The 24,505-nt window shown below is 45.2% G+C and overlaps 1 protein-coding gene across 1 annotated transcript in view; it reads left to right on the forward strand.

Moving 5' to 3' along the window:
• The first annotated feature begins 3,754 nt into the window (after positions 1-3,754).
• LOC135523788 (unconventional myosin-XVB-like) overlaps positions 3,755-24,505 on the forward strand; it is a 32,372-nt gene continuing 11,621 nt past the window's right edge. The window contains exons 1-24 of the mRNA XM_064950691.1: positions 3,755-6,302; positions 6,507-6,683; positions 7,249-7,313; positions 7,836-7,899; positions 8,041-8,150; positions 8,350-8,424; positions 8,532-8,729; positions 8,849-8,912; positions 9,011-9,124; positions 9,281-9,442; positions 9,655-9,768; positions 11,275-11,333; positions 11,455-11,578; positions 11,780-11,875; positions 12,019-12,276; positions 12,380-12,457; positions 12,549-12,697; positions 12,797-12,842; positions 12,937-13,061; positions 13,272-13,386; positions 15,841-16,016; positions 16,145-16,235; positions 24,150-24,221; positions 24,359-24,416. Coding sequence (XP_064806763.1) covers positions 3,900-6,302; positions 6,507-6,683; positions 7,249-7,313; positions 7,836-7,899; positions 8,041-8,150; positions 8,350-8,424; positions 8,532-8,729; positions 8,849-8,912; positions 9,011-9,124; positions 9,281-9,442; positions 9,655-9,768; positions 11,275-11,333; positions 11,455-11,578; positions 11,780-11,875; positions 12,019-12,276; positions 12,380-12,457; positions 12,549-12,697; positions 12,797-12,842; positions 12,937-13,061; positions 13,272-13,386; positions 15,841-16,016; positions 16,145-16,235; positions 24,150-24,221; positions 24,359-24,416 — 4,993 coding nt within the window. The 5' untranslated portion in view covers positions 3,755-3,899. The remainder of the gene's footprint in view (positions 6,303-6,506; positions 6,684-7,248; positions 7,314-7,835; positions 7,900-8,040; positions 8,151-8,349; positions 8,425-8,531; positions 8,730-8,848; positions 8,913-9,010; positions 9,125-9,280; positions 9,443-9,654; positions 9,769-11,274; positions 11,334-11,454; positions 11,579-11,779; positions 11,876-12,018; positions 12,277-12,379; positions 12,458-12,548; positions 12,698-12,796; positions 12,843-12,936; positions 13,062-13,271; positions 13,387-15,840; positions 16,017-16,144; positions 16,236-24,149; positions 24,222-24,358; positions 24,417-24,505) is intronic.

A 24,505-nucleotide genomic window follows, 5' to 3' on the forward strand; every position in this document is an offset into this window, starting at 1 on the left:
AAGAGGCTCCTGTCCTCCACTCGTTACCTGTCTTAATGGCACATTATCAGTATAAAAGACACCTGTCCACAACCTCAAACAGTGCCACTCCAAAATCCACTATGGCCAAGACCAAAGAGCTGTCAAAGGACATCAGAAACAAAATTGTAGACCTGCACCAGGCTGGGAAGACTGAATCTGCAATAGGTAAGCAGCTTGGTTTGAAGAAATCAAATGTGGGAGCAATTATTAGGAAATGGAAGACATACAAGACCACTGATAATCTCACTCGATCTGGGGCTCCACGCAAGATCTCACCCCGTGGGGTCAAAATGATCACAAGAATGGTGATCAAAAATCTCAGAACCACACGGGGGGACCTAGTGAATGACCTGCAGAGAGCTGGGACCAAAGTAACAAAGCCTACCATCAGTAACACACTATGCTGCCAGGGACTCAAATCCTGCAGTGCCAGACGTGTCCCCCTGTTTAAGCCAGTACATGTCCAGGCCCGTCTGAAGTTGCTAGAGAGCAGTTGGATGATGCAGAAGAAGATTGGGAGAATGTCATGAACTGTCCCCAGTCCACCTGGCCGTGCTGCTGCTCCAGTTTCAACTGTTCTACCTCATTATTCGACCATGCTGGTCATTTATGAACATTTGAACATCTTGGCCATGTTCTGTTATAATCTCCACCCGGCACAGCCGGAAGAGGACTGGCCACCCCACATATGCGCTCTAATTCTTTCTTTCTCGGAGGACCTGAGCCCTAGAACCATGCCCCAGGACTACCTGACATGATGACTCCTTGCTGTCCCCAGTCCACCTGGCCGTGCTGCTGCTCCAGTTTCAACTGTTCTACCTTATTATTATTCGACCATGCTGGTCATTTATGAACATTTGAACATCTTGGCCATGTTCTGTTATAATCTCTACCCGGCACAGCCGGAAGAGGACTGGCCACCCCACATAGCCTGGTTACTCTCTAGGTTTTGGCCTTTCCAGGGAGTTTTTCCTAACCACCGTTCTTCTACACCTGCATTGCTTGCTGTTTGGGGTTTTAGGCTGGGTTTCTGTACAGCACTTTGAGATATCAGCTGATGTACGAAGGGCTATATAAATAAATTTGATTTGATGTCATATGGTCAGATGAAACCAAAATATAACTTTTTGGTAAAAATTCAACTCGTCGTGTTTGGAGGACAAAGAATGCTGAGTTGCATCCAAAGAACACCATACTGTCACGAACCGGCTCAAAGCCCGTAACAAAGGGAGACAACTTAGAGATAAAGAGTAACAAAATATATATTTATTAACCAAAGCAACTAAGGAAAATATACAATGGTGTGTGTAATCAGTAATCAGTAGTGTAAGTGAGTGTTTTAATGAATGTGATAATGCAGGGTGTTGAAAGGTGACAATGCAAACAAACAAAAGGCCACCAAGAACCACAACACAATCTACAAAGGTGTCTGCATGGAGAGAGTCTCCTCCATGAATGTGGAAGAGGTCCATTTATTCTGGGACACACCTGGCCCAGGTGTTTCCCATGTAGCTGTCGACCCTCCCCAACTCCACCCACCGGCATCCTAATAAGGAAACAAGAACAAAGACAGAATACGGCAGACAGAGTGGAAGGGTCGTCACAATACCCACTGTGAAGCATGGGGGTGGAAACATGCTTTGGGGCTGTTTTTCTGCAAAGGGACTAGGATGACTGATCCGTGTAAAGGAAAGAATGAATGGGGCCATGTATCGTGAGATTTTGAGTGAAAACCTCCATCAGCAAGGGCATTGAAAATGAAACGTGGCTTGCTCTTTCCGCATGACAATGATCCCAAACACATTGCCCGCGCAATGAAGGAGTGGCTTCGTAAGAAGAATTTAAGGTCCTGGAGTGGCCGAGCCAGTCTCCAGATCTCAATCCCATAGAAAATCTTTGGGGGGAGTTGAAAGTCCGTGTTGCCCAGCAACAGCCCCAAAACATCACTGCTCTAGAGGAGATCTGCATGGAGGAATGGGCCAAAATACCAGCAACAGTGTGTGAAAACCCTGTGAAGACTTACAGAAAACGTTTGACATCTGCCATTGCCAACAAAGGGTATATAAGTATTGAGATTAAACTTTTGTTATTGACCAAATACTTATTTTCCACCATAATTTGCAAAGAAATTCATTAAAAATCCTACAATGTGATTTTCTGGATTTTTTTGTCCTCATTTTGTCTGTCATAGTTGAAGTGTACCATTGATGAAAATTACAGGCCTCTCATCTTTTTAAGTGGGAGAACTTGCACAATTGGTGGCTGACTAAATACTTTTTTCCCAACTGCATTTAATTTGTCTGTTCTAATGAGCCAGAAAGGCCCTTGATGATGATCTATGCCAAAATGCTCTGTTCAGAGTTTATTGTAATATTGTACACCTTCTTGTAGCCAATATATAGCCTTCACATTGTTGATACATACCTTGTCCATAATTGTAATAAAAAATTGCTTGCATAGGTTTTTATAGATAAGTTATGTAATGCTATTCAACTGGAAAGATGATGAATTTAAGGTGAAATAGAGAAGGGGGGAAAAATGGAAGGAGAGCATAGCCCTTTAATTCCAGAGCACTGATGGAATCTCTCTCTTCTGAGAAGCCACTGCTCTTTCTTTCTCTCCATCTCTCGCTCTCCCTTGTCTGTCACCACCTATTGTGAGTGTCTCCACACACCTGCTCTCACATTTCCTCTCCCTCATTCACCAGCTGCCCATATGAATAGCTGTATATCTGAATGGACTGCCAAAGACAGTTCAATTATTCAAATACTGTGTGTGTATGTTGTCTTTGTTTGGGGTTAAGTTATGTGTGTGTGTGTGCGTTTGTTGTCGTTATTGGTGGGTCAATGTGTGTGTAGGTGATACCAGTACTTGAGGACAAGCAGAAACACTTTCTGGACCCCCAGCCATGCCTGAGGATCACCCGAGAGGCCAGGTAAGCTATATCACCCTGATACATCCTCTCACTGCGCTACCCCAGCAGGGTATAACCATTTAGATTGACCTACAGATAAAACATGGTTTAGATCTCTGCAGTGTAACTTTATCCATCTGAGATCAAACATTTATAGTCACTTAGAATGTTTCATTTGTGTTTTGTTTTTCTATATGATAATGGTTAACAATAACCTTAAATTGTGTTGTGGTAGTTAGCCATAGCAAGTACTATGTTGTGTATTATAATACACTATCCACTATACTGCAAGTATGATACTACTGTTGTGATACTGTAGCTAATGGGGTTAGCAGCTAATCTGGCTCTCTAACCTAAGACTTGTGTGTCAAGTGGCCATCCAGGTGTAAAACGGCTGAAACCCTGTCCTAATGCTGACTGACTATGCTTGACAGACTCATTACTTGACCTGGTGCCCTTGCATTTATTTATTCATTGATCGATCTAAACCTTCATGTGTTAGCACCAGAGTAATTATGGTGCTAACAGGCAAGTTGAAGGTTTAACTGAAAGTAGAGACATGATAAGAACTATTTAAATGTCATTGAAATCCAAACAGTCATTTCAGGCTATATCTTATTAAAAGAAATGTATGTCTCATACATTGTTATTCATTCCTGTATTGTGTAACCTGAACGTATCTACCATATTCTTAGTAGGTATGTTCCTCTTCTGCAGGTAACCATTTTATTCAAACCAAAGATGAATAAAAGCTGATAGAGGACATCGTTCAGACATGTCACTTGTAAAAACCAAAGGTAGGACCCGTAGAGAAAATGAGAGAACCAACAGAGGAAAGAAACCGAAGGAAAAAGTAGAAAATAATTGTTCCAAACCACCACCTGCAGTGACAAATGGAAAAGAAACCGTAGACCAGAAAGAAGAGGACCATGGCAAAGGGAAGACTAAAAAGGGAGAGAGTAAAATGAAAAAGCAAGAGGAGAATGGCAAGAGAGGTAAAGAGCAGACTAAACAACAGCCGAAAGAGGAGAAAGGTAAGAAAACAGTGAATGGGAAAAGTCCGAATGGTAGATCATCCCCTCAGAAGGAGAAAAGCATGACAGTTGATGGCGATACGAATAAAGCTATCAAATCTAAACCTGGATCAAAAATACCCCCAACCAAAGGAGGGAGGGCAGACACACCTACACCTATAACAAAGCCTGTAAAAAAAAGAGGTGTCATAGGGAGTGAAACAGAGGAGACTGAGGAATCTGAGAGCGAAGGAGAGAGTTCAGTGGAGGAGAGCGAAGAGGAGGAGCTAGTTTGTATTGAGGAGACAACTGAGACAGAAGGGCTCGAGAGAGAGGCGACACAAGATAGCAGCGAAGAGGAGGTTGAGGTGTCAGACACGGAGAGAAGCACAGAGGGGCAGGTTAAGGAAGAATCAGAAAAGGAACCTCCAGTAGAGGAAGAATCAGGAAAAGAACTTCCAGTGCAAATCAGGAAACGAGGGGAACTTGAAGAGGAGCCAGTCAGTACCAGTGAGGAAGAGGAGGAAGAGGAAGAATCAGTGGCAGTGACCAGCGATGGGGGTGAATCTGAGAAGGTAACCTCAAGGAAAAGAGGGTCGCCCAAGAAAGCCACCGCTGTACCACCACTCAGTTTGACGACCAGCGCCGCTGCACCGGCAGGGTGTCTGAAATCCAAGATGTTCATGAAGAAAAAGGGCCAGGCTGAAGAGAAGGTTGACAAACCTAAGAAGGCCCAGAAACCCACGAAAGCAGAGAAGAAGAAAGCTGAGAAAGCAAAGAAAGCTGAGGAAAAGAAAGTGGAAAAAGCTGAGAAAAAGAAAGGGAAAGGGAAACAGAAAGCTACTCCAGCAGAGGAAGAAGCCCAGCCTCTGAAATATGTCTCCCTCAGCAAGGCTGACGCTGCGAAACACAAGGCCCAGATCCTGAAGCTAGCCAAACAAACAAAAACCTCCATCAAAGACAAGAATGCTTCGTCTTCCCCATTAGAGTTGCAGGAGGATGAGGCTGCCTCAACTTCATCCAAAGCCCCTAAAGGCCTATCACGGGTGATGCTATTGAAATCAAAAGGAAATGACCGCCAAGCCTGTCTGGGTGAAGGAGAACAGGAACAAGTGAAAGAAGAGCAACAAGATGGTGAAGGAGAAGCCAAACAGGGGAGCAGGAAAAACATTGGCCTGGTCCTGGGCAGAGTCAAGATGGCATCTGTTCGACAAAGGAGCAATAAAATGCTGGTCAGGCCTGGAGAGGAAGCAACTACAGCCGGGTCGACAGATCCAGTCTCAGCCAAACCCACGGACAGTCTCGTCACTTGTAGGAAAGGTGTGACGACTCTACGCCACGTCTCGGGTTGGATCAGGGGGAAGATGCCCAAGGGGTTCAACCTGAGGAGTAAACTGAAAGTAGTGACCCAGGCCATTGGCTTCTCCCGTTGGCTCCCTCTCCAAGCCATCAAACAGAGGGAGGGAGCCACTAGCTCCAAACACAGCCTGCTTAAACATCGGATGGCCATGCGTGTGGCTAGTAAGACCAGCCTGGCCAGCAAGAAGAACCGAACCTCTGGAAACGGAGCCGAAGATAAGTCTGCTGTCACCCAGAAGAGGCAAGCGGGGGAGTCTGGTGACGACCCCCACTCCACCTCCCCTCCAGCAGCCATAGTGCTTCCCAGGATGAACAAGCTGGGCATGGGAAAGGCCATAGGAATTCTACCAGCCCAGCCATCCCAGACTGCTCAGCCAGCCTCCTCCACCACCCCAGGCTCCAGCACTGCTGTGGGAGCCACCCTCGAAGCACCCAAGCCCCCCAAACCAGGAGCCAGACTGGTACTCCCAGTCAAACCGGACCTCACCCTCCTCAAGTCCATAAAGAAGCCTGTTCCTGGAGCAGCACCAGAGCCAAAGAGGACTGAAAGTACAAATGGGAGCACAGGAGCACAGAGACCCACACCGGACACCAGCAACGAGGACAGGAAAAGGGAGGCGGCACTTAAAGGCAATGAGGGTTTCAGCATCCTCCAGGCAGCCAGGGGCAAACTGGGCAACGATCAATTCAAATTGACCAAGCTATCCAAGCCTCTTACTACTGCTGCAATAGAAGTAGGACCCAGCCGTGGAGCTATAGTCTCAGACAGGGAGACAGGAGCTGGGTTTGCCGGACCCCCCACTAATGGTCCTGAGTCTGGAGAACCTGTCAGACTGACTGGAGAACCATGCAGAGTTGGGTCTAGGGTGGGGTCGTACTATGAAGAAGAGGCTGATCGAGAGGTGGCCCAGCTGATGGGAGGGGGGGGGCTTTACCCTGTCGGCCCTCTGGAGGTGCACTGGGCTGGGACGACTCGTATGAGCGGAGACCCCCAGGTATGTGGATGACCTTTTGGTAATGAATAGTTTTCTTTGTATTATAATAATATCTAACAGAAAACATTTAAAATATGTGGATAGGAGGATAGCATTTCATTTAACCAATTTACGTAAGCCTCTCGGGTATCACAATAGGACAGATGTCGCGATAGCATCACAATTATAATTGGTACACAAAACTATCATCCCCTCCCTCAACAGGACTGGCTGCGAGCGGATACCCTCCTGCCCCACCAGACAGTGGAGAAGCTGACCAAGTGGACGGTGTACGAGGATGGGAACCAGACCAGGACTGTACCGACCCACAACGGGAGAGGACCCTGGGAGTCTGAGGACCCTGCTCAGGACATGCTGGAGAGTCGCCTCAATAACACAACGGTACTGCGATTGTTCTGGCTTTATTTATTGAACTTACAGTATGTACCCGCGATGCACTGGACCAACAACTTCACAGCATGGATAACGTCATTTGGACAATGCTGTAGATTCAGGGTAAGCATCTATGAGAGCAAAACAGGCAATATAACTACTTATCCTTGTTCACTAAGCATCACACTTCCTATTCACCACTGTCAGTCTGTGTGTGTATTGACTAAAGCCTGTAAAGCAGACCTCTACTAGTTTATTTATTTTCTAGTCAGTACCAATACAATAGAGCATGGCACAAGCATACAGTGTATCAACTATCACAGTGACTCAGCCTTTCCCATGAATACAGATGTATTGGTTACCTGTGGTAGAGGGGCTCTGGGCGGGGTTATGGCACTGAGGGATATGGTTAGAGTACAATGAAAAGTGAAGGAGAAAAAAAACAGTTACTGCTTGACAAGAAATATAGCTACGGAAAGAAGGCACAGTAAGTGGGTCAGGAGAAGGATCCATTGTATGTGGTTCTGGAGGGCGACGTGTGGCTGACACGTGCCTGCTCTGGGTTCACCTTCAGGTCACGATGCCAGGGTCTGACCAGGCTGTGGAGGTGGACGAGGTGGAGGATCTATCCCAGCTTGAGTGAGTGCGAGAGAGAGAGGGCGTGCACACAGTCAGGGTGTGGGAGTAACTGATGACATGTAATCTGATTGCATTTTATTTTTTGAACTGTGGTCTTTACCTGCAAAAAATATTGTAATCAGACTAGATACTTTTGAAAAACTAGGTGAGTACTCCTAGGATAATTTATAATTCAGAGAGGATGTTTTGCGGGACAAAAGAAAATATATTAGTGCACCTTTCTGTTTTCTCAGAGACATTCAATTCAGCATTGAAAGGTGCAAGTTTAAGTTTGTTCCACCTGAGCGAATCTGACAACCAGTCAGAGACACACCAAATGTGTTTGATGGATCCTTTGTCTTCTTCTAATGCTTCTTAAGGGAAAAGTAATCCAAAAGAAAGTAGTCACGTTACCGATTTGGGGGTCATCAAAAAATGACGTTACTGATTACAGTTATGGACAGGCAACTTGTAACTGTGACGGATTACATTTAGAAGGTAACCGACACACACCTCTCTCTGTTAACTGGTGTATGTCTCCAGGGAGGTGTGTGAGAGCTCTGTTCTGCTGAATCTGAAGAAGAGGTTTCACCGGGACTCCATCTACGTATGTAACCTTTACAACTGAACATGAGGAAAAACTCAGACCGATCTCTCTCTCTCTCCATATCAACATGTGTATCTCAGCTCTACCTCTCAGCCATACCAGATAACCAGATAACCACCATCTTTCCCCTGTGTGTCCCAGACGTACATAGGTAACATGCTGCTGTCACTTAACCCCTTCAAGCCCCTTGACCTCTACACAGAGGACCTCCGACAGCAGTACCAGGGCAAGGAGCAGAAACGCAACCCTCCGTGAGTAACAGCAGAGTAACCCAGGAGTAAATTGAGAGTGAACCCTAGAATGAACCAAACCCACTGTAATGCCAGAATAACACAATTATAACTATGCTGCCAATCTGAGTGACAGCAGAGTAACACGCACAGAATAACGCCAAGGGAAATCCGCCTGTTGCTAATGTAAGTCTGTGGGTCTGTGTCTCTACTTGTGCAGCCATGTCTATGCTGTCGCCGATGCAGCCTTCAGCCAAAGCCAGAGCTCACCACAAGAGCAGTGCATCGTCATAAGGTATGTCAGAGGCACCAGTCTTTTTCTTTCTCTCTCTTTCCTATTCTCCTTCTCTCTTTGGAGGCCTGTATTGACCCATCATCTTGTCTCCGGCTATCTTTCTACAGTGGTCAGAGTGGATCAGGTAAGACTGAGGCCACCAAGCTTATAGTCCACTACCTCAGCTCCATGTACCAAGGCAGGAACAACAACCTCAGACAGCCCATGGAGGTGCTGCCGATTCTAGAGAGTTTTGGTAATGCCAAGACCATCCTCAACAACAACTCTAGTCGCTTTGGCAAATATCTTCACGTCCACGTTCTCCAGTATGTCCTCCTCTAGGAACCTCATCTCTTTCACTCTGTACAGAGACACAGTTGTGTTCAATTGGCACGGAACCGGAGGGCGTGAAAAATGTTTTTCAATCTTTTTAAATGGTCGACAGGGGTGTGGTGGTGGGGACGTCGCTGTCAAAGTACCTTCTTGAGAAGTCACGCGTTGTCTTCCAGGTGAGGTCTTCGTGTGAGACAACTGGGTGCATATTCCTCATAGCCACAGTCTGACACGTTACTCATGGGTAACCAAACTTGTACTGTCTCTGCGTCAGGCCAATGAGGAGAGGAACTACCATGTGTTCTATGAGCTGCTGGCTGGGATGAATGACTGGGACAAACAGGAGCTCTATCTGCAGGGAGCAGAGACATACTACTACCTCAACCAAGTAAGCCCCAATTAGTAGGATCAGTAGGATCAAACGAATAGAATCCGTTAGTAGAATCAAAAAACCCTGCACATCCCAGGTGTTCCCTGGACCAGCATTGAGGGAACAATCAGTCGAGCTGAATAGATGACTTCTTCCTCCCTCTCTCTGTGTCAGGGCGGGTCCTGTGAGCTGAAAGGGAAGCTGGACAAACAGGACTTCCTGTTGTTGGCCCAGTGCTTTGAGACGATTGGTCTACACGCCGACCAGATCTCCACAGTCTGGGCCATCCTCTCCTCCATACTACAGCTGGGGAATATCTGCTTCAGTTCCTACGAGGTGTGTGTGAGAGAGTGGGTAAGGGAGGGTGAGTGTATGGTGGGTGTATTCTTAGGTGAGGAGGTGTCTGTCTGTGCTCAAAGAGGATGTGAGTTGTTCAGAGTAGTATGCATGTTTGGATGTTTTTCATTCATTTGTATGTCTGATACACAGTGTATGTGAGAAACAGACAGTAGAGAAATATCTAATACTGTACGCTTGTGTGTATCTAGAGTGAGTCGTTTGAGGTGGCCCGTATCTTCAGTGAGGCAGAGGCCAGGAGAGTAGGTTCTCTCTTGCAGGTGTCTTCAGAGGCCCTACAGACTGTCATCACACACAAAGTCACGGTCAGAACAAACCCTTCGCCGTGCCTTCACCCTTCATTCTTCTTGAACTATTCATACATTAGCTGATCTACAGTGCCTTTAGAAAGTATTCGTACCCTTTGACTCATTACACATTTAGTTAGTCTGAATTCAAAATGGATTTAATGGGTTTTCTTCTCACCTATCTACACACAATACCCCACAAGGACAAAGTGAAAACATTTCCATTTATCGTAAAAGGAAATATAGAAATACAGTATCTAATTTCCAGAAGTATTCACACCCCCGAGACAATCTTTTGTAGAAGCACCTTTGGCAGTGATTACAGCTCTGAGTCTTTCTGGGTCAGTCTCTGCGCCTTCTACATCTGGATTGTGCAACATTTGCCCATTATGTTCTACATTTTTTTCAAGCTCTGCCAAATTGGTTGTTCATCATTGCTTGACAATATTTTTTGGTCGTCCCGTAGATTTTCAAGTAGATTCAAGTCAAAATTGTAACTTGGCCACTCGTAAGCAACTCCAGTGTAGATTTGGCCTTGTGTTTTAGGTTATTGTCCTGCTGAAAGGTGATTTAATCTCCCAGTGTCTGGTAAAAAGCAGACTCAACCAGGTTTTCCTCTAGGATTTTGTGCTTAGCTCCATTCAGTTAATTCTTTTTATCCTTGAAAAACGCCCCAGTCCTTAACGATTACAAGCATCACCATAACATGATGCAGCCACCACTATGCTTGAAAATATGGAGGCTGGTACTCAGTAAAGTGTTGTATTGGATTTGCCCCAAACAAAACTCTTTGTATACAGGACAAAAAAAGTTAATTGCATTGCCACATTTTTTGCAGTGTTACTTTAGTGCCTTGTTGCAAACATGAATCATGGTTTTTGAAGATTTTTATTCTGAACTGGCTTCCCTTTCTCTCTGTCAATTAGGTTGGTATTGTGGAGTAACTACAATGTCGTTGAGCCATCCTCAGTTTTCTCCTATCACAGCCATTAAACTCTGTGACAGTTTTAAAGTCACCATTTGTTTTCATTTTGACCCATCTACCAATAGGTACCCTTTGTGAGGCATTGGAAAAACCTCCTTGGTCTTTGTTGTTGAATCTGTGTCTGAAATTCACTGATCGCTTGAGGGACCTTACAGATTATTATGTGTGGGACACAGAGGTAGTCATTCAAAAAGCACGCTAAATACTTTATTGCACACAGAGCAACGTATTATGTTCATTGTTAAGCAAATGTTTACTTCTGAACTTATTTATGCTTGCCATAACTAAGGGGTTGAATACTTATTGACTCAAGACACTTCAGCTTTTCATTTTGAATTGATTTGTAAAAAAAAAAAAAATTTGGGGGGGAAAAACACAATTCCACTTTGACATTATGGGGTATTGTGTGTAGGCCAGTGGGAAAAAAAACCCCATCTCAATTGAATCCAATTTAAATTCAGGCTGTAATACAACAAAATGTGGAAAAGGTCAAGGGGCGCACATTTTTTTCTGAAGGCACTGTTCCTGTCTCTCCTCAGGAGACAACCCATGACAGGATCTACTGCCCCCTGTCTGTGGAAGGTGCCATAGAATCCAGGTACTGACTGAGCCATGCACTGCCGTGTGACTGAGCTCCTCCACCTTATATTTGGAGTTAATCAATACTATCTAGAGCAGCATAGAAAAATAATGATCTATTATCTATCCCTTTCTCCTAGAGATGCCATAGCCAAGGCCCTGTACTCTGTGTTGTTCGATTGGCTGTTGGAGCAGATCAATGATTGGCTGAGCCCTACAGAAATGGACAGCACCGTGGGGATAGTGGATATCTACGGCTTCGAGGTGAGGGGCAATGAGGACCACAGTAAATGTTTAATGGAGAATGTGCAATTTATACGAATGATAATATGCTAGATTGTGAGCTAGATTAGGGTTGGAGTGAAAACCTACAGGACTGCAGCTATCTAGAAACAGGGTTGGGCCGCCCTGTTCTATTGCATATTATATGCATTTATTAAACATATATTTACCTGTGTGTTGTAGGACCTGGGAGTGAACAGCTTTGAACAGCTGTGTATTAACTTTGCCAACGAGCAGCTGCAGCACTTTGTCAACAAGGCCGTGGTGACCCAGGAACAGGTCTGTGGGCCCGGGGTCAGAGTTCACAAGTCAAACAATCAGTAAAGTCATTGTGCTTCTTTAATAGTTAATGGGGTTGACATTCATGAATACTGATTAAAAACGGTGGCGCTTGTGCGTGCATTCGTGTGTGTGTTCTCCAGGAAGAGTACAGTACAGAGCAGATCCAGTGGTACCCCGTCCCACTGCAGGACTTCCACTCCTGTCTGGACCTCATCTCCTCCAGACCACATGGTATCCTCCGTATACTGGATGACCAGACCTGCCTACCCCAGGCCACCGACCACACCTTCCTCCAAAAGTGCCACTATCACCATGGGAACAGCCCATACTACACTAAGCCCAAGATCCCTCTGCCTGTCTTCACTGTTTATCACTACGCCGGAGCTGTCACGTACCAGGTGGTTCTAGCTTCTTAAGTGTTTAGGAACCACTGAGTTAGGACATGTTGATATGGATGGACAGAGTGATTTTTTTTCTCTTTATGTTCCTCTCTCTCCGTAGGTCCATAACTTTCTGAATAAAAACCATGATCAGTTCCGTACAGAGGTGGTTGAGCTGTTTGCTAGGAGTAGACTGAAGGTGAACTTGTCATTCCTGTAGGCTTAAGGGGAATCAATCCATCACTCACTCAATTACCCATTCAATCAATCAATCGATCTCTGTATCTCAGATGGTGTCAGGGCTGTTCCGTAAGGTGCAGGATAATTACCTGCAGCAGAGAGAGTTGGGCTGGAGGGGTAAAGGTCACAGGCAACAGCCCTCCACGGTGGCAGCACACTTCCAACAGTCCCTGACTGAGCTCACCACACGACTAGAGAGGTCAGGGTTTTTACAAAAAGGCAAAATATATTTTACTTTTGTTTGCTGAGAGAAGCAAGGCAGTGGTGGATGATCTGTGTTTTTTCCCCTTCCATCCAGGTGTAAAACCACCTTTATTCGATGTTTCAAGCCAAATTATGTCAAGGTGGGTATGCAACATTAAATGTAGCCAACTGCGCCCTTTCTAGGCCAAAAGTTACAAACCTATATGATCTCATATCCTGTCCGTCTGCCCTCAGCTTCCCGGTATCTTTGATGTGCACTATGTGTCAACCCAGCTGAGGCATGCTGGGATACTTGAGACCATCACCATCAGGAAGGAGGGATTCCCCATCCGCATCCTCTTCTCCTTCTTTATGGAGAGGTACTGGCCAAACCAACAGACGCAAACTAATATTCATTCACACGGTTTAACCACCATCCACACACATACAGTACCAACCGTACAGTATACCAGCATCTCACTGGGAGAAAGTCAAACTCGGAGCCAACCACCACTTGCTGCTTCATAGATCTCGTTGAGCTTCTCCTCAAATTATTATTATCCCTCCCGTCCCATCTCCCTCTTACCCAGGTATGGAATCCTCCTGGTGGAGCGACCAGCCACCATGTCTGATAAGGAGCAGACCGTGGCGTTGCTAAACTTTGTAGGGGCTGATGAGGGACAGTACCAGCTAGGACTAACTAAGGTACCTACGAAGCCACTGTAACGTTGTACAGTGACACTTGATCGTGTGTGTGTGTGTGTGTGTGTGTGTGTGTGTGTGTGTGTGTGTGTGTGTGTGTGTGTGTGTGTGTGTGTGTGTGTGTGTGTGTGTGTGTGTGTGTGTGTGTGTGTGTGTGTGTGTGTGTGTGTGTGTGTGTGTGTGTGTGTGTGTGTGTGTGTGTGTGTGTGTGTGTGTGTGTGTGTGTGGGGCCCTAGCAAAGATTCAACATCTGCTTGCAAATGTGCATATCTCACAGGTTCTGAAGGAAATTAATAACACAACTGTTCAAGTGGTGAGAAAGTGGATATGCTTAAACACAAACGTGACGTAATAGGGCGGCAGGGTAGCCTACTGGTTAGAGTGTTGGGCTAGTAACCGAAATGATGCAGGTTCGAATCTCCGAGCTGCCAAGGTACAAATCTGTCGTTCTGCCCCCTGAACTAGGCAGTTAACCCACTGTTCCTAGGCCATCATTGAATAAGAATTTGTTCTTAACTGACTTGCCTAGTTAAATAAAGGTAAAATAAAATATAATAAACCTTCCTGAGCCAAAGAGAGGGGGGTTTGGGTGTCCCGGATTTTGAGTGGATTTACACTGCTACCAGACTGACTCGCCTGTTGAACATGCTCAACACTGACAACTCCACAGCTGCAAAATTACTAAACCTACGGAGGAGGAAGGTCCAACTGGCCACTGACACCGAGGACGACTTAATTTTCCATTGGAGGAAGGCCAATGGAAAATTGGACACTTGTGCTGTGGGCTTTGGAGTCTGGTCAGACTGGCCGGACCTCAACGCCCTGTGTAACAGGACTGGAGTGGAGCTCAGATGGACACGGAGCCAGTGACTGTGTTGTTATGTAAGACCCCTGTGTTGTTGCGGAAGCTTCTGTTCCCCTGATGGAACATCTCATCCTACATCGAGGACAACACTCCTTGGTTTCAGATGGATGCAGCTACGACAGCACTGGACCGGCCTGCGTCCCCAATCTGGACTGTGCTGCAGTACTGGACCGGCCTGCGTCCCCAATCTGGACTGTGCTGCAGTACTGGACCGGCCTGCGTCCCCAATCTGGACTGTGCTGCAGTACTGGACCGGCCTGCGTCCCCAATCTGGACTGTGCTGCAGTACTGGACCGGCCTGCGTCCCCAATCTGGACTGTGCTGCAGTACTGGACCGGCCTGCGTCCCCAATCTGGACTGTGCTGCAGTACTGGACCGGCCTGCGTCCCCAATCTGGACTGTGCTGCAGTACTAGACCGGCCTGCGTCCCCAATCTGGACTGTGTTGACCACTCGGTCTCCCATTCCATGGAGCACAATACTTTTACTGTTAAAGCTGCACGTTCTACCAACAAAATATAATCTAGCGCTCTGGTACTCTATGGTATTCTATGGTATTCTATGATATTCTACATACATAAAATTCACAAAAGCTCTGATGAAGGCTATGAGACCGATACGTAAGCTTATTAAAGATCAGTGATACTAGTGTGTGGTTTCCTCTTTCCTTCATCTTGTTCAACTGTTGCCATGCAAAGTTTGCTCAGATGTGCGAGTGCCTTTTGAATCAAATGTAATGAAGTCTGTTGCCAATGTTGTGAATGGTTGCTGTTCGTTGATAGTCGTGACCGATTTCTCGACCTGATAGCCAGCGTGGTGTGACAGGTTGTCTCACCAATAGCACATATCCATAAACATTGTTGACCCTGCTGGTCATCTATGAACGTTTGAACATCTTGGCCATGTTCTGTTATAATCTCCACTTGGCACAGCCAGAAGAGGACTGGCCACCCCTCAGAGCCTGGTTCCTCTCTAGGTTTCTTCCTAGGTTCTGGCCTTTCTAGGGAGTTTTTCCTGGCCACCGTGCTTCTGCATTGCTTGCTTTTTGGGGTTTTAGGCTGGGTTTCTGTACAGCGCTTTGTGACATCATCTGATGGTCATCTGGTTTTATAAATACATTTGATAGATTGATTGATTGTGTAAGAGGAACCTGGTTTAATGCTGATGTGTTCTCCTGTGTGCCAAATACGGCAGATTTTGTTGTGAGGGGAGGCGCTCATTTTGGAAGTTGGCTGCTCATTTGACGACTACATGGAGCAGGCCTTTGCTGACAAGCTTCTTAATTACCAGCCCCTCGTGGCACGCTCGGACAGCCTCGGGTGGAGGTGCAAGCTGCTGGCGCTGATATTTGGCCATCTTGGCCACGTACAGAGGCTTGCAGTGCGTGGCATCCAGATTGTGGGTCTGCCAAAAACTAGGGCAAAGCAATTGGCTAGATACTGCTCTGTTTCAGCTGTCGTGGGCAGCCTAGCTGTTTGGAGAAGGAGGTGCTTTCTGTACACTTGAGTGCCGTTTCAAAAGTTTGGATCCTTTTTGAATGTAAATTGGATTGGTGGATTCAAATAAAGTATTTAATGTGTGGCGTGCGTGCAGGTGTTTCTGAAGGAGGTGCTGTACCAGCGTGTGGAGGACAAGTGGAACAGCACTCAGACCTGGGCTGCGGTTACCATCCAGAGGAACATCAGAGGGTTCATCTGCAGGCGTAACTTTAGGTTCTTCAAACAGAAGGCCATTGTCATCCAGAGCCACATACGAGGACATCAGGCCAGGTATGGAGAGATTAGAGAGAGATGTGTAACAAGGGAGGAGACAGAAGAAAAACTAAAAGTCTTGAGATTGAGATTGCAGTTAGTGTGTCCACCTGAAAGTGACTGACTGGCTCCCTGTCTGTGTACAGGCAGTATTACAAGCGTCTGAGACTGTCCTTCACTCAGTTCTGGGCTGCAATGATGATCACCAGGAACACAATCAAGAGACGACAGTGGAGGGTAAGATACATGTGCCCGCACACACACACAGAGAAAATAATCAGCCTATCTATATCTGAGTCAATTAACATGTTACTTGGCAACCATATTATGTTTACAGCCTTTATAGATAGTGCAATAAATTCCTGCCTCAGTCCATTCTGTTGCACAACACCAATGGTAAAGGAACCCTATCACAGGTGGAAAGGAGGAATGTTTTTTTTCCCCTTCCCTCTCTCCCGCCCTGAAGTCATTTCTCCCTTCCCTCTCTCCCACCCTGAAGTCGTTTACCCCATCCCTCTCTCCCACCCTGAAGTCGTTTCCCCCTTCCCTCTCTCCCGCCCTGAAGTCATTTCTCCCTTCCCTCTCTCCCGCCCTGAAGTCATTTCTCCCTTCCCTCTCTCCCACCCTGAAGTCGTTTCCCCCATCCCTCTCTCCCGCCCTGAAGTCATTTCTCCCTTCCCTCTCTCCCACCCTGAAGTCGTTTCCCCCTTCCCTCTCTCCCGCCCTGAAGTCATTTCTCCCTTCCCTCTCTCCCACCCTGAAGTCGTTTCCCCCTTCCCTCTCTCCCGCCCTGAAGTCATTTCTCCCTTCCCTCTCTCCCACCCTGAAGTCGTTTCCCCCTTCCCTCTCTCCCGCCCTGAAGTCATTTCTCCCTTCCCTCTCTCCCGCCCTGAAGTCATTTCTCCCTTCCCTCTCTCCCACCCTGAAGTCGTTTCCCCCTTCCCTCTCTCCCACCCTGAAGTCATTTCTCCCTTCCCTCTCTCCCACCCTGAAGTCGTTTACCCCATCCCTCTCTCCCACCCTGAAGTCGTTTCCCCCTTCCCTCTCTCCCGCCCTGAAGTCATTTCTCCCTTCCCTCTCTCCCACCCTGAAGTCGTTTCCCCCTTCCCTCTCTCCCGCCCTGATGTCATTTCCCCCTTCCCTCTCTCCCACCCTGAAGTCGTTTCCCCCTTCCCTCTCTCCCGCCCTGATGTCATTTCCCCCTTCCCTCTCTCCCGCCCTGATGTCATTTCCCCCTTCCCTCTCTCCCGCCCTGATGTCATTTCCCCCTTCCCTCTCTCCCACCCTGAAGTCATTTCTCCCTTCCCTCTCTCCCGCCCTGAAGTCATTTCTCCCTTCCCTCTCTCCCACCCTGAAGTCGTTTCCCCCTTCCCTCTCTCCCGCCCTGAAGTCATTTCCCCCTTCCCTCTCTCCCACCCTGAAGTCGTTTACCCCATCCCTCTCTCCCGCCCTGAAGTCATTTCCCCCTTCCCTCTCTCCCACCCTGAAGTCATTACCTTCCATGTTTTGCCTGAATCCTCATTGAATGCATCTTGATGCTGTTGTTGTACCATAATATAAAACCTTACGTAGTCTACTATTGTAGTTTAATCCTATGGCCTTGGACCAGCGTGGGAGCCTGGCTGTTTTCACGTTTAACTGTGCTATATTGTTGCCTTGGTAAAGTTTTGCAAACAGTATGACTGTTGCTTTGGTACTATCTGTTGGTGTTTGTTACTCATGTTTATATTCCATGGTTAAATAAATAGCCCTGGTTCCTTTTAAGATTCAGTAGACTTTGGACTCTGAGGAGTTGACTGTGTGAGAACTTTAGTTTTGTTTAGTTTAGTATTTCTCATTGTGTTGACATAGTAACTGTTTGGAAATCCATATCTTTGTGTTTGGGGAGGGCTGAGGCATCCATAGTTCCGATCCGTAGGTTACGATAGGGGCACTTCCTGTGAGGAGAGACCCTTATAAATTCTACAAGGAATGTTCTAGTTTCCACGGCTACTAAACTAGGATGTTAAGAAGTTGGGACTGATTTTATATCTACTTGTTAATAAATATATGGGTGTGGATCCCTTCTGTTTTAAAAGAATATTACTTGACTAAGTTGTCCACTCAGCAACTTACCTGGCAAAAATGGGTGACTTTGCCCATGTAGTTACAGGAATTGTGTACTTTTGATCCTAGAACTGATCTTTGGGATGAAAGGCGTAAGTGAATTGAAGTGAATGTGTCACCAGGTAGCCTGCTGTGCCCTCAATGCGTCACTGCCAGGTAATGGGATGGAAGTAGGGTGTGGTCACCCATGTAAATATTTCAGCCCCCTCCTCCTCCTCTAATTGACCTACACTTACCATTCCCGTTCTCTCTCTGTTTCCTGTTACACACAGACACACACACAACACACACACCTCTAGCCACATACTCCTATTGTTTTTGGACTTCAACCCCTATTACTGCAATAATAGGCTGTAGCATCTCTCCTTCTGCCTGTCGGTCTGTCTTACTCTGGAGTAACTCTTACACCTCAGGATTGTTGACAGGTAGGCTCTTCTATTTAGAATTCATTATCATGTCGTTTTTTTAATACTTTGATATTAGTTTTCTTCAGCTCAAGGCTTTATTTATTATTTTCTCGAATGAAGACTGAATGAGAAGGGGGGATTTGTTAGGGAAAAGGCGAGAGAGAGAGGGTGAAGGCGAGATGGAAGGGTATACTGTTGATAATAGGTTTATAGGTTTTGCTATGTTACCATGGATGCTTTATTGGGAATTTCTATTCTTCCTCTCTTTATACACTACATATACAACAGTATGTGGACACCCCTTCAAATGAGTGAATTTAGCTATTTCAGCCACACCCGTTGCTGACAGTTGTAAAAAAAAAAAAAAAATTGAGCACACCACCATGCAGTCTCCATAGACAAACATTGGCAGTAGAAAGGCCTTCCTTTTTTTTAAGAGCTCAGTGACTTTCAATGTGGCACTGTCGTAGAATGCCAACTTTCCAACAAGTCAGTCACATTTCTGCCCTGCTAGAGCTGCCCCGGTCAACTATACGTGCTGTTGTTGTGAAGTGGAATCATCCAGCAGCAACAACAGCAGAGCCGCGAAGTAGCAGCACGCCGAGTGCTGAAGCGTGTAGCGCGTAAAAATCGTCTGTCCTCGGTTGCAACACTCTACTGAGTTCCAAACTACCTCTAGAAGCAAAGTCACCACAAGAACGGTTTGTCAGGAGCTTCATAAAATGAGTTTCCATGGCCGAGCAGCCGCACACAAGCCTAAGACACCATGCCCAATGCCAAGCGTCGGCTGGAGGGGTGTAAAGCTCGCCACCATTGGAGCAGTCGAAATGTGTTCTCTGGAGTGATGAATCACGCTTCACCATCTGGCAGTCCGACAGACGAATCTGGGTTTGGCGGATGCCAGGAGAACGCTACCTGCCCGAATGTATAGTGCCAACTGTGAAGTTTGGTGGAGGAGGAATAATGGTCTGGGGCTGTTTTTCGTGGTTTGGGCTAGGCCCCGTAGTTCCAGTGAAGGGAAATCTTAACTCTACAGCATACAATGACATACTAGACAATTCTGTGCTTCCAACTTGTGGCAACAGTTTGGGGAAGGCCCCCATGTTTCAGCGTGACAATGCCCCCGTGCACAAAGCGAGGTCCATACAGAAATGGTTTGTCGAGATCGGTGTTGAAGAACTTGACTGGCCTGCACAAAGCCCTGAGCTCAACCCCATCAAACATCTATGGGGTGAATTGGAATGCAGACTGTGAGCCAGGCCTAATCACCCAACATCAGTGCCCAACCTCACTAATGCTCTTGTGGCTGAATGGAAGAAAGTCCCCACAGTAACATCTAGCTGAAAGCCTTCCCAGAAGAGTGGAAGCTGTTATAGCAGCGAAGAGGGGACCAACTCCTCTGGGGCGGCAGCGTGACCTAGTGGCTGGAGTGTTGGACTAGTAACCGAAAGGTTGCAAGTTCAAATCCCCTAGCTGACAAGGTACAAATCTGTCGTTCTGCCCCTGAACAAGGCAGTTAACCCACTGTTCCTAGGCCGTCATTGAAAATAAGAATTTGTTCTTAACTGACTTGCCTAGTTAAATAAAGGTTTAAAAAACCTTTTGGAATGAGATGTTCGACGAGCAGGTGTCAGCACATACTTACTGCCTTGGTTTAAATTATTAATCCAAATTCTTATTTTAGTATCCTTTAGTTTCCTTATTATGTGCTGTTCATTGAATTTCTTTCATTGGGTGTTATTGTTTTATGGAAATTGGACTACGGACGCTCTTGCCAGGTGAGAGATAGAGAGGCTATTTGTCTGCACTTATCTCCCGTTACTTAATACATGTATATTGTTTAACAAGTAATGTTTAGCTTCATCAATATAATTGTCTGCATCATTTCCAATCCCCATATATGCTTTTTGTAAATATATACAGAACCAGTCAAAAGTTTGGACACAACTACTCCAGGGTTCTTATTTATTTGTACTATTTTCTACGTTGTAGCATAATAGTAAAGACATCAAAACTATGAAATAACATATGGAATCATGTAGTAACTCAGAAAGGGTTCAATAAATCGAAATATATTATATATTTGAGATTCTTCAAAGTAGCCAACCTTTGACTTGATGACAGCTTTGCACACTCTTGGCATTCTCTCAACCTGCTTCATGAGGTAGCCACCTGGAATGCATTTAGTTTAAAAGGTGTGCCTTGTTGAATTGTGGAATTCCTTTCCTTAATGTTTTCGAGCCAATCAGTTCTGTTATGACAAGGTAGGTGTGGTATACAGAAGATAGCCCTATTTGGTAAAAGACCAAGTCCATATTTTGGCAAGAACAGCTCAAATAAGCAAAGAGAAACAACAGTCCATTACTTTAAGACATGAAGGTCAGGCAATGCTCAGCATATGTGGGAACTCCTTCAAAACAGTTGGAAAAGCATTCCAGGTGAAGCTTGATGAGAGAATGCCAAGAGTGTGCAAAGCTGTCATCAAGGCTTTTTCTCCTGTTTAGCACTTTTTTGGTTACCTCATGATTCCATGTGTGTTATTTCATAGTTTTGATGTCTTCACTATTATTCTACAATGTAGAAATTAGTGAAGTTAAAGAAAAACCCTTGAATGAGTAGGCGTGTCCAAACTTGACTGGTACTGTACATTTATTTTACGATAGTTATATATATATTTTTTAATCCCATCTTTCAGCTACCCTCAGCCCCTCCCATCTATCTCTGAAGACTATACGTTTTCATTTCCATTGACCATATATTTTTAACTGTGCTGTTTCAGAAAAGTTCAGACCTATAGTATATACATTTTACGGACCCAGTATATTTTACATGAGTTATCTTGTTGTTTTTAGTCCCTTCCTTCAGCTTCACACAACCCCTCCCGTCTCTTAACACCATCCGGTTTTGGATTTCTATTTGCCATATATTTTTCAACTGTGCTGTGATGTTTCACCAAAAGTTCTGAACCTTTCTATTCTCATAGTTTCTCCAGATTGTAAATTAAAGAGAAATATTTCTGCTAAAAGTATTATTATATTATTGATTGATGATGACTTTTCAAATCACCATCATCATTGCTATTTGCAGAGTTGGCTCCAGGTAAATGTTGCAATTCTTCAGCCATTTCTGAAAACTTTTAAGCTTTGAATCCGGTGTTGTTTTGTGTATCAGCTCATAAAATATGTGCCATTTGAACTTTGTCGAATGGATGAATAGACATTACCCCCCATATTACCATAAATGGTGGATTGCAGCAAAGTAATCAAGGATTAAGATACAGCTATTGTAGTACACTATCGCTTTAAATCAGTCATCAACACAGACATAGCTGACATGTTTCATAATCTACCACCCAGCAATCACATTAGCAAGTCTCTTAACCAGGCAATTACATTCTGTGTGGGTGTGTGCTGTCTAACCCACCCACACCCATCAATACACTTCAGATCATCTACAGTTGAAGTCGGAAGTTTACATACACTTAGGTTGGAGTCATTAAAACTCGTTTTTCAACCACTCCACAGATTTCTTGTTAACAAACTATAGTTTTGGCAAGTCGGTTAGTCGGTCATCTACTTTGTGCATGACACAAGTCATGTTTCAAACAATTGTTTACAGACAGATTATTTCACTTATAATTCAGTGTACCACTGAGTTTACATACACTAAGTTGACTGGGCCTTTAAAAAGCTTGGAAAATTCCAGGAAAGGTCATGGCTTTAGAAGCTTCAAATAGGCTAATTGACAGCATTTGAATCAATTGGAGGTGTACCTGTGGATGTATTTCAAGGCCTACCTTCAAACTCAGTGCCTCTTTGCTTGACATCATGGGAAAATCAAAAGAAATCAGCCAAGACATCAGAAAAAAATTGTAGACCTCCACAAGTCTGGTTCATCCTTGGGAGCAATTTCCAAACTCCGGAAGTTACCACGTTCAACTGTACAAACAATAGTACGCAAGTATAAACACCATGGGACACACAGTCGTCATACCGCTCAGGAAGGAGATGAGTTCTGTCTCCTAGAGATGAACATACTTTGGTGTGAAAAGTGCAAATCAATCCCGGGACAACAGCAAAGGACCTTGTGAAGATGTTGGAGGAAACAGGTACAAAAGTATCTATATCCACAGTAAAACGGGTCCAATATCAACATAACCTGAAAGGTCGCTCAGCAAGGAAGAAGCCACTGCTTCAAAACTGCCATAAAAAGTCCAGTCAACAGTTTGCAACTGCACATGGGGACAAAGATCGTACTTTTTGGAGAAATATCCTCTGGTCTGATAAAACAAAAATAGAACCGTTTGGTCATAATGACCATCGTTATGTTTGGAGGAAAAAGGGGGAGGCTTACAAGCCGAAGAACACCATCCCAACCGTGAAGCATGGGGGTGGCAGCATCATGCTGTGGGGGTGCTTTGCTACAGGAGGGACTGGTGCACTTCACAAAATAGATGCCATAATGAGGAGGTAAATTATGTGGATATATTGAAGCAACATCTCAAGACATCAGTCAAGAAGTTAAAGCTTGGTCGTAAATGGGTCTTCCAAATGGACAATGACCTCAAGCATACTTCCAAAGTAGGACATACAAGTCAAGGTTTTGGAGTGGCCATCACTAAGCCCTGAACTCAATACTATAGAAATTTGTGAGCAGAAATGAAAAAGCGTGTGCCAGCAAGGAGGCCTACAAACCTGACTCAGTTACACCAGCTCTGTCAGGAGGAATGGGCCAGAATTCCTATTGAGGGAAGCTTGTGGAAGGCTACCTGAAATGTTTGACCCAAGTTAAACAATTTTAAAGGCAACGCTACCAAATACTAATTGAGAGTCTGTAAACTTCTGACCCACTGGGAATGTGATGAAAGAAATAAAAGCTGAAATAAATCAGTCTCTGCTGTTATTCTGACATTTCACATTCTTAAAATAAAAAGGTGATCCTAACTGGCCTAAGACGGAGATTTCTTTTCTAGGATTTAATATCAGGAATTGTGAAAAACTGAGTTTAAATGTATTTGGCTACGGTGTATGTAAACTTCCGACTTCAACTGTACATACATACATTCATATTGCAAGAATACACTATGATACACTTACAGTGCAGTGACATGAGGAAGCACCTTTAGCTGTATGAAGCTCAGGCTGTAAACCCATTAGATTACGGTGTGCATTCTGGACTCTGGTATCCGTGTGGCCTGTGTTATGGGCGGAGCGAAGGCAGCTGGGATATATAACAGGCTGTGTTTCTAAGAATAGGACTGGACTTTCTCTCTCTCGGTCTGTTAACCTGACAGACCTCGACATACCTGGCCTGAGCAGGTAGGACAACAACACCTGAGCACAGGTACAGGAGAAACACTTTTAGAGAAACAGTGGAAGGTTTATTCAATACTTGAGAAAGGCTGGATTTAATTGAATGGGATTAAATTAAACTTCAGATTCCTGTTTGTGTAAAGGTTTAACAGGTCTGTGATCATGTGTAGTCTGTTTGTTTCTTGTGTTATTGAAAGGAGGGGTCCTCACTCCACGTCAGTGCTCTGCATGTCCTGATTGTATGAAAACGAGTTCAGATGAGATGAGATGTAGATAGCTCAGGGCTGAACTCAGTCGAACCGGTGTGTGTGTGTGTTTGCTCTCAGGAACAAGAGAGGAACGAGAGGAGCACGGTGAAACCCACCACTGAGACTGAAGATCACACCTCCACAGGAATGGTAAGAGGTCACTACACCTGTACGAAATCTATTCCAATTAAAAGGTATTAGTAAATATAGAAATCAAAGCCATATATTTAAAAGGAGCCTCTGGTCCAATAAAGTATTCCTTCCTGATAATTCCCTGCCTTTTCCAGGATGTGGGAATGTTGGAGATCCCAGCTGAGCTGTCGGCCAGACTACGCAGCGCAGCCGGTGAGTATGAGCAGCGCTGGGATTGGTGGAGATGGGTTGAGGGTATCTGGTATTGGCAACAACAACAAAAATGATGTCCATAATAATGC

The sequence above is a fragment of the Oncorhynchus masou genome, chromosome 31, assembly GCF_036934945.1.
Source record: "Oncorhynchus masou masou isolate Uvic2021 chromosome 31, UVic_Omas_1.1, whole genome shotgun sequence".
Classification (NCBI taxonomy): Eukaryota; Metazoa; Chordata; class Actinopteri; order Salmoniformes; family Salmonidae; genus Oncorhynchus; species Oncorhynchus masou.